Source organism: Festucalex cinctus, chromosome 1, assembly GCF_051991245.1.
Source record: "Festucalex cinctus isolate MCC-2025b chromosome 1, RoL_Fcin_1.0, whole genome shotgun sequence".
NCBI lineage: Eukaryota > Metazoa > Chordata > Actinopteri > Syngnathiformes > Syngnathidae > Festucalex > Festucalex cinctus.
This window is the reverse complement of record NC_135411.1, coordinates 38,523,068-38,533,535: the sequence shown is the minus strand read 5'-3', so window position 1 is coordinate 38,533,535 and position 10,468 is coordinate 38,523,068. Positions and strand designations below refer to the sequence as shown.

Sequence of the window (10,468 nt, the reverse complement as noted above, 5' to 3'; positions counted from 1 at the left end):
AGTAGGAACAGGTTGGGTGTTAGGGTGAGTTTAGGGTGAGGCTCCAGATAGTTTACATAGAGGCAGATATACGGGTATGCTCATCTGACACAACACCGGTACTCCCCTTATAAGACTGAATCGTCCTGTGTCATCATCAGTATCAGTCACGTGCAATTTTGGAAAAAATACAGAAAATATAACAAAAATAACAATACTTGCGATTGTTACCAATTCTGGCCACTCATATTCAGTAACTAGGTTGTTACTGACAATTCAGTATTTATTTATTTTTTTTGGTTGTTGTTGCTGAAAACACTTAGCAGTGCATGTTTTACGCCAGGATATATTATCCTAGTGTGGTAAATCGTGGCTTGCAGAAGTTAGGCTTACATTTGAAAGCAATTTTTTTGTTTGTTTGTTTTCTTGATGGGCTTTGCTTTCCTTTTATTGTTGATGGTTCTGACAACATGATGCAGCCGAATCTTTTGTGTAGCACTTGGAAAAAATAGTAAATTTATATTCACATTCTTACAAATGAAATGTGCATTTGTGTGAGACCCCCTTGCAAATGAAATGTACCGGTATGTCAAGAGGTTTATCCCATGTTACTAAAAAATGTCAACAGCAATATTTAGAGGTACTCCACACTTATTGGTACAATTGTATGCCACAAAGTGGCATTTTCACCGTAGAAGAAGAAAATAACATGAAAACGTCACAAAAAGTCAATGTATTCAACTTAACTGTTGGTGCACGAAGCGGGTGGCATTAGCCATCCAGGTTCTATCTTCATTTGTGCTGTGTCAGCCTGCGACTCAACCTCGGAGTCTGACTGTTGTTTTTGAAGCTATGAGCCAGGACAGCATGGTAGCATTTTAATTTCATTTTCTTAACTCAAGAGCTACGGTTGCGCACACGCTTTTGGGTGGCCTAGCATCACGTTTACAGCGAGCAGCTTGAACTACGCATGCGCACATCCCTTTTAAAGCCCAGAACTGTCAGGCTAATGGAGTTTCGACCGCAGTTGGTGGAGATGCATGTCAACAGTAAGATGACGTTGAATCATTTATTTTGTAGCATATTGCAGGTTCTGGGTCTTGTTGATGAAGTCTGTGTCATTATGGATATATGTGTGGTATTACCCAACAGGGGAACAAGAATGGTAGCTAGAATAAATTGATGTATGCTTAATGCTTATCAAGGTTCTTCTAGTGGAAAAATTAGTTGCACTTGATCATCACGATCATGTCACCTATCATATTCCATTATCAGTAACGAGGGCTGGCACTTTATTGCTGTGTTCCACCCAACACATGCTTATGTTTTTGCCTGTGTGTAACTCATTCAATACCCTGATTTTTAAAACAAGGATTCTCACTGCAGCGTGATTGTCACACATTGTAGGGGTCTCGTTGCACATCGTATCGGAGGGGCTTTTTCAGGGGTTTTATCATGTCCTGAATTACCTCATTCTTCACAACACAGTATAGCTTAAATCTTTTACATAGACCATGTTAGTAAGGTCGTTATTACCTTTCCTCTGGTCGAATTGTGGGTGTTTCTGTTAGGGTTTGCGGGAGATTGTGGACCCAAGTGGAGGGAGGCAAAGAAAGGCGTGGCAGGGGTGCTCTTAAACATGTTTTAATTTAACGCAAAAACAAACAAAGTGCAAAAGAACATAAAGTGCAAACTAAAGCTGGGAACTAAACTTACTAGATGTAACCTAAACGGGCAGGACTCAGAGGCTCAGGGAAACAAGCTGTGGCGACGACAGGACAACAACAACAAAGACTCGACCAGGACTGAACGAAAGCAGGGGACTAAATACACATAATAACGAGATAACAAGAGACACCTGGACACGACACAAGTGGCTTGGGGAGCTGCTTGGACAAACACAAGGGAACGGGAAAACGAGCACAGGTGGACATAAGACATTGACAGAACTGGCGACACAAGGAAAACATTACAAAGAAAAACCCCAACTAAAACCCAGACCCTAACAGTTTCAGTTGGAAGAAGTCCTCTCTGTCCATGCGGTTGAACACTGGATCCATGTAGAAATTTACAAAATACTACTATGATTATTTTGTGACAATAATGTCCAACTCCAGTAATATTTTAACATTCTCGTGAACTGAGCACTAACTCTTCCTCCCTGTTCCTGCCTCAGTCAAAACAGACGCAACCTGTAGACTGGTGTGTGACTCCCGTGAGCAGAGTCATAATGTGTGTTGCTTTGAAGTCATGGTTCGTTCTGTACGTCTTTGCACGTTTTGCAACCTTGAATGAACCCTGATGATAAAACCAAACAACAACAACAACAACAACAAAACACTCGCGGGCTGCGGCGTTTACTTTCGCAAGCCGGCGTTGTTTAGTGAGCTATGGGCTTTAACATTAGCAGTTACTTTCACAGAAAGGCAAACTGCCGCTAATACAGGTACTACCAGTACCTGGAGTGTTGATAGGAGAGAACGCTTGCATTGCTGGAGGGCATGACTGCTGCGTTGATCCCACCGGACTCTGGCGCGTTCACAAACACGACAGATGGTAATTGCATGCTTTGTGTGCAAATGCTTTTGCATAGTGGTAGTGTTTCCTCCTTTAGACGAAATATCCAATTTTCAAATTTTGCAAGTTGTCCTGTTAGCTTTTCTTGGAAGATGTTTGTTTGTTTGTTTGTTTATTCAACATAAACATATAAAGATAAACAAGTAGAAAATAAAAATTGAAAGAAAGAAGAAACTCATAGCAATCATTCGTGATGGTTTACATTTCCAAAAGGGAGTAGGAAGAAGTTAAAAACTTATCTAGTCCTACCCCTTATTCTTTGCATCTTTTGACTTGTCATTATTAATACGGTAAATTAAAGCAGCTCTATGTAAGATTTAAAATGTCAAATCTCTACTGCCACCTGTGGCCGAAAACAAACTGCACGCTCGTACACGCTGCACGCACTCCTATGTGCACGACCTCAATACTGAAGACTGGGCTCTTCATATCCAATGAAACTATGTTTTCAGAGGTAAGAAGTTTTATAATGTTATACAAAGCTGGCCACTTCACGGAATGAGACTCTCGATCCCCACTAAACAATTGATGTCCACGGGACGTGCAGATCATATTGCTTTAGTCGGTCGAAGTCCAGTCCTGTGCTGTACTCCAAAACGATGTGCAAATTACGTCAATTAATTGGACCTCATTCCGATGTTAATATGCAGTTACATAGTGTAGTCACCCCGCTCGACGGACGTCAACCTGATTCTAGTCATTATTAGTGCATGTCGCCCCCAGGCTAGCGTCATTGTGCGTTAGCCGAAAGGTGGGCTGTCAGTTATGGAAATTGACGATTGTGAAAAACATATAGACCCATTCACTACTTAGTGTGATACGGCCGTGAATGTTTTCGCCATTCAGTAGTACCGTTCACATTCCGTTAGCATAATGTAGCTACAATAGGCTGTTTTCACGGAGGAAAATAAGGCAACATTTAGCCTGATTGAAACGCCGCGGAATGGAACGTCTGTTCTTCATAAAGTCATTCTGTTCTATTACATTCAACTTTGCCGCCCCTTTCACGCTAAATGTTGCCGTCCACCTCACTTTCACCCCAATAGTTACGACCGAGAAGTGATCGATCTTGAGGTTACTGCTATTTGAAAACAACACATTTTCTTCTAAATGTCAAGAAACTCGCTTCTTACCTTTTGGAGTAGAAAGAAAGCCAGCTGTGAATCACTTTTCTAATCCAAGTCCGATCTCAACGCTCTCCACCTCTGAAATGTCAAACCAATGTTCACTCTTGTTCTCGGCGCCGGTCACTATCAAGTTTAGATTTTTATTTTTTTTCGTGGCACTTGACATTGTTTTCTTTTTTTTTTTTTTTGAGCAGCCTTCCGCGGAGTAACAGCGGGTGTCTGGGGCAGCGAAAATCTGTACTAGTTCCGTCTTCGCGCGACAGGAAACAACTGACGATGACGCGCATGACGTCACATCCTGCAGACAGAGGGCGGGAAATTCGAAGGATTCGGACCGGACGCTTCCTAAATAATATTGGCCAGAGGCTTGTAGGAGTACCCATTGTGAACAGCGAAGATGTTGATCTACTAATTAGAATATGTTTCAGTCATAAATGGTCAAATAAAAAGGCTATTGTTAAGATATTTTTGGGGGAAATCCTACCTAGAGTAGCTTTAATACATTTCAATAAAAGAAAATAATCCTACTTGTGTATACAACTGCACTTTAACACATACGTGCACTTGCCAATAGCGTATGTACCGTATTTTCACGACTATAAGGCGCACCTAAAAGCCTTCAATTTTTTTCAAAAGCTGACCATGCGCCTTATAATCCAGTGCGCCTTAGATATGGATTAATATTGAGCCGCAATAGGTCTCACTGTCAAGACGCTATCGGTGACCCTGCACAATCGATGACGCGCATGCGCAGAAGATACCGCCATCTTGGATCGCTAGCTACGGCAACCCCACTAGAGCAAAATACCTTTATATGGATGCATGATAGTCCGCGTTCGTAAAAACACGATACATCATTGAAGAAAAATCTTACATTCTTGATGCATTATAAAAAAACTACAGTATTTTAATTCCACAAGTTTTAAAGACGGACGTTTTACTTTTGACCACATTACATTCCTAGTGAGTCTTCATTGTTATAATTTACGTTTAGTCTGCAGTATTTTTATTGTCTTTCGAATATTTAAAATATGTCATTCATTGAAGGTGTGCCTTAAAATGCGTTGCGCCTTATAGTCGTGAAAATACGGTACATGAAATTCATAGGCATACACAATAATAATACATCCTCATACTCACATATACAATTTTCATTACACTCATACTGGTACAAAAAAATATATATTTCAGTTCGTGTGCCGGTGCACTCGCATCATTAAAGTCGAAACCGCATTATTTATTATCATCATCATCATCATAATCATCATCATTACTACTATTACTACTACATTCCCTTTTACATTTAGCAAATTTTACTGGTGCACATTCAGAAATGTGAATATTCATAAGTTGGAAGTTGATAATATAGAACTACGCAGGTCAGTGAGGCTTTTACAGTGTTTTATCTTGAACAAGATTGTGAATTAATTTCAAAACTGATTTATTTTGGACGATCATTCTTCTCCTCAGAGTTGGATCCCCAAGCTCATCAAGAAGCGAGAGTGCACCACCTTTGTTGAAGATGTTGCCAGGTAAATATTTGTTGATGAAGATGTTACCAGGTAAATCTGTTGATATAAATGTAAAATAATTCTCATTAAATGTTGATACAGGGGGCACATAGATGTGTACAGATGACCCAAGCAATTTACGGGACAAAGGGACCGAAAAGCAGAATTCCACATATAATTGACACCCATTGAAATGCACGGTGGTCTAGTGGTTGGCACATCCGCCTCCCAGTTCTGAGGACTCAAGTTCGAGTCCAGGCTACGGCCTTCCTGGGTGGAGTTTGCATGTTCTCCCCGTGCCCGCGTGGGTCTTCTCCGGGTACTCCGGTCTCCTCCCACATTCCAAAGACATGCATGGCAGGTTAATTGGGCGCTCCGAATTGTCTCTAGGTGTGCTTGTGTGCGTGGATGGTTGTTCGTCTCTGTGTGCCCTGCGATTGGCTGGCAACCAGTCCAGGGTGTCCCCTGCCTACTGCCCAGAGCCAGCTGAGATAGGCGCCAGCACCCCCCGCGACCCTTGTGAGGAATAAGCGGTCAAGAACATGAATGGATGGATTATATTATATTATGGCCTCACAGTGGTGAGTTGTTGGGGTTTCATTGAAGACAATTATTGTTGTTAGGTATGAGTGTGCATGCTTTCTGTGCCCTGAGATTGGCTGGCAGCCGTGAAATGTATCCTGCCTTTCGCCCATAATCATTTGTGATAGGCTCCAGTTCACCTGAACAAAGAAAAAAAATGGTTGGGTGAATTACTTTACCTGTTGGATTTGCAGTGAAGTGTGTGCTTTAAAACCCTTGGACAAACACACTCACACATGTTCATGAATCTGTAAAATACACTTTAAGAGCCATGTTTAATACCTTAATCTTTACAGGCTTTGAAGATCTATCTTTTTTTTTGTAGTGTAAACATAAACCCAATTTTACTTGGTTGGTTGATAAGGTTTTGCAGCATTTGTAATATTAGCAATTACAGAATAACAGCATGTGTGTGTGCTGTGTGACAGTAACGGAGTACTATGTCAGTGCGGTCACGTGCGGAACATACACAATGTGTTGGATGCAATGGACTCAGGCGGCGCTGCCACCGAATGGGACAGTAAGCTGCATACTACCGAGTGTACCACGGATGCCTTTGGAGAGTTGGAGTTTGCCGGCGCTGGGCGCAGACACAGCTATGTGAGTAGCAGCTTTCAACAGACACAGCAACTACTACAAAGTCAGACTTGCTATTGCTGATTGACCAACCCACTGCAGAGACTTGCTGCGGAGGAATTTAAACTCACATGGTTGAGGTCAGCCTTTTAACAGGATCTATTGTTATTGTTGGCACTCTTCACAAGCCAGTGGGCTGGTACTCAAAGCATGTTGCCTCATTCACTCATTTGCACAGTTATGATATGGTGTATGGTGTCAACATGGAAGTATTCACCATTGCTGGCATCACTCATCACTGTGGTGTGACTCACATTATAAAGGGTGTGGTTGCATTTGGGAAACAAATTTAAGGTGGCCTATTATAAATTGCAGATATGACAAACAGTCACACAGTTTTTCCACACCTAATCAAATCTTCAATTAACCAAATGTGTTTTTAACTGTAGCTAGCAATTGGAGCAACCCAGAAAAAAACTAATATGAATTCTAGACGAGACTAGCTGTCCTGCTGTTTGTGTGTCCAGGCGCAGGTGTGTCAAACTCGTTTGCAGTTCAAGAGCCACATACAGCCTAATTTGACTTCACGTGGGCCAGACCAGTGAAATAATGACAATAAATACCCATTTAAAAAGTCAGTGTTTTCCCCTTTGTTTTAGTTAAAGCAAGACAATTCTAAATAAAATCCTTTAACAACACATTATCTACAATACATATGTGCATTATAACTGATCACAGTGATTGTATGTAAAAACGCACATTTTTAAAGGGATACTTCACTTATTTAGCCCATTATAGCAATAAAAAGTTAATATTTTGTCTATAATTAATTTGATACTTTCATTATTTTTCACATACAATTAGTACCTTTAAAAACACATTTTGCAACTTGCTGTCGACTGACAATGACATCACAAGGGCTCAGGTAACCAATCACAGCTCACCTGTTTTCTAGGTTTGGTCATGTGACATTCACAAGCTTAGCTGTGATTGGTTAACTGAGCCCTTGTGATGTCATTTTCAGTCGACAGCATGGTGCAAAATGTGTTTTTATAGGTACTAATTATACATGAAATATAATGAAAATATAAAATGTATTAGAGGCAAAATATTAATGTTGGCCAAAAATGGCTAAATAAGTAAAGTATCCCTTTAAGTCATAGGTATTTGGAACTACCAAAAATATAGTATTGCACTTTAGAAATCAACTTATGACGTCATAAAATAAACATTTTTCACTCCTTCACTTCATTTTCTATTCATGCACAGTAATTCTCAAAACTAAACAGACTCCAGAGCTGTACAAACTATCGTGAGAACAATTTCAAAAGTATGAGAAAGAAAGTAATCACCAACCCTGTAAATGTATGAACTGTTTATATTAAACATACATAAAAAAATCTAACCCTAACCGTAATGGCTGGCGACCAGTCTTTGGTCTACGCTGCCTCTCACCAGAAGTCAGCTGGGTGAGGCTCCAACACACCTGCGAGCGTAATAAGGATAAACAGTATTGAAAACATATGGATAAAAACTAAGACGTATATTTTCTTGAATTTGCTTTAACAATAGGATTTGACCTATCAAAACTTTTCTGTAATGAAATTGTTGACAAATATTTAGTCTCCCTGCAGTTTTCATCTTGACTGGTCCGGAGGAGTCCAAAGACCTTTTGAGACTATTTTGACTACAGCTGATGTTGAGGCAAACTCCTCAAAAATTGTCTTTAGACTCAATCTCAAGGAGAGTGAGTCGTATTTATAACTTAGGATTGTTGAGGGCCTCAAAATGACATTTTTGATGTCAATTTACTACGTTTTATAACTGCTTCACTTCCATGCACTTTTTTGACATCAACCCAAAATGAAAAAAAATGGTACATTCCTAATAGTTCCCATCAGGATATCTCTCAGTCACAGGACATCACCACAGTTGTTGATCTCTTTTATTTCTGTCTAGTTTCTGCGGCTGTCATGTGACACACAACCTCAGTTCATCTACACCCTGATGACAACATACTGGGCTTTGCCCTCACCCAACTTGGTGGTGTCAGTGGTGGGGGGCGAAGGCTGCGAGAATGTGAAAACATGGGTGAGAGAGGTCCTGAGGAACGGTCTGGTTCGGGCTGCACAGAGCACAGGTAAGAAGAGTTCAGCAGGAACCACTGCACACGCGCATCATCTTTTTGTGGCGCTGTACACTGCAGCTCTGCTTACCTTTTGGCATTGACATGATAGTATTTGCTTTCTGACTCCATCGTCCACAATGGTATTATTTATGTATCAAATCTATCAACTAAAGAATCGACTCTGCTTTCACCAGGAACAAAAAAAGTTTCAGTCTACTTTTTTTCTGTTTCTTGCCAATAATCAACAGAGCATAGTTAAATATTTCAAAATTGAGGTACTTATCACTTAATCCGGAGAAAACTGCTTTTTGTCTAAAAAAACCCCCCATATCAAGCAGAACAGTGACTTTGCTGCTATTATTTTTGCTTTTATGACATATCTGAACAATGGTCTCTTTCTACAAAGCAGCTAAAGCGTTTAGGAATGACTTTTGATTCTAAAATAACCTCAATCTATTTCATGATATATAAGCACTGTGAGTGATGCCAACTCACCAGGATGGCACGTCAGCTGTTCGTGCCCAATCATATGCTTACTATCATAACACATACTCTGTGAATTGTATACAAACATGCTCCCTTTTTGAGTGTATGCTTCAGATTGTCTGACTGAAAGCCATTGTTGAGTCTCGCCATGGCCATGACAGTAAAGTCCTCCTCTTTATTGATATCCTCTTGGGGTAGTTTGGCTCGTTACTGCTCAAACACCATCAGACACTTCATCAATCCCTCTCAATGAAAATATGTTAAAAACAAGAAAACTCGTCGTTGGCACAGAATGTTTTGACTCTAAAGAGTGACTATAGTAATGGAATTTAATTAGTTAAACTTGTGTGGTCAACAATGAGGTTGGTCGAGCCATGGCCTCCATGATTGTGACCTGAAACGGAACTACAGTATAGCCAGTTAGGAAATGACCTGAAGTTCACGCTGTTTCTGATTACAGATAGACTCCTAAAATACTCTCTTGTCTAGACAAATAGTCATTAAGTGACACGACTCGTCATTCCGTCGTCACGCCCTCATGGCACATACATAATGGATGAGGTTTGTCAATGATGTGCCGTGCCCTGCTAAGTGCAGTGTGAAAAGGCCTTGACACGTGGCTGTGCCCACACTTGAAGATTTTCCATTGCAAACCAAATCAAACCAGGCAGTCTAGAGCCTGAACCTGAAGAAGTAGCAAAAAAAAAGCTTTGCTGGGCAGACAGCACTTCAGAACTGTAGGCGTGTGAGCACAAGCAAAGCTGGTTGAGCTAATTAAGTGACTGCGGCTGCCAGCGAGAACAACGATAAGCAAATGAAAAGATACCAGTACAGGCATGGTGAACCGGAGAAAGGGGTGTGGTAATGTTTTGGAAAGTATAAAAACTTCATCAAAAAGTTCATCACTAATGTTCCACAACATGTATAATGGATACAAATTGACTATGATGAGTAACAAACATGCCTGAGAGAGGATAGAAATAGTTTGGAAACTACAGGTAAAAATAAAACTCTCTCTCTCTCTCTCTCTCTCTCTCTCTCTCTCTCTCTCTCTCTCTCTCTCTCTCTCTCTCTCTGTCTGTCTTCATATATATATATATATATATATATATATATATATATATATATATATATATATATATATATATATATATATATATATATTTATATATACGCATCTATACATACATAAAATATCACAGAAAAGCTGTATTTATGCTGTGCTGATTACACACAGGTAAAGGCCTAAATTTGCTTTCCATCTTTCAGTTAGCAGAAAAGGAAAGTATAATTTTCAGGGGAAAAAATGGACAAAGTTAGAAAGCGCATCAATTAAATGTGATGAGAAACACGTCTGTGGGTTACTGTATGCCAGAGCAGCAGACTAATTTTGGCGACAATTTATTTATTTTCAATGGGAGTATATGCATAGTTGTTGTTTTTTTTGGGGGGGGGATTAATGTGGTGCCATGGTAATACAAAAACAAACAAACAAAAAAATA

General features: G+C 40.1%; 1 protein-coding gene across 1 annotated transcript in view; it reads left to right on the top strand.

Moving 5' to 3' along the window:
- Positions 1-10,468, top strand: part of trpm4a (transient receptor potential cation channel, subfamily M, member 4a) — a 49,318-nt gene that overhangs the window by 5,541 nt on the left and 33,309 nt on the right. Inside the window, exons 2-4 of the mRNA XM_077534587.1 lie at positions 5,154-5,215; positions 6,205-6,376; positions 8,312-8,492. Coding sequence (XP_077390713.1) covers positions 5,154-5,215; positions 6,205-6,376; positions 8,312-8,492 — 415 coding nt within the window. The remainder of the gene's footprint in view (positions 1-5,153; positions 5,216-6,204; positions 6,377-8,311; positions 8,493-10,468) is intronic.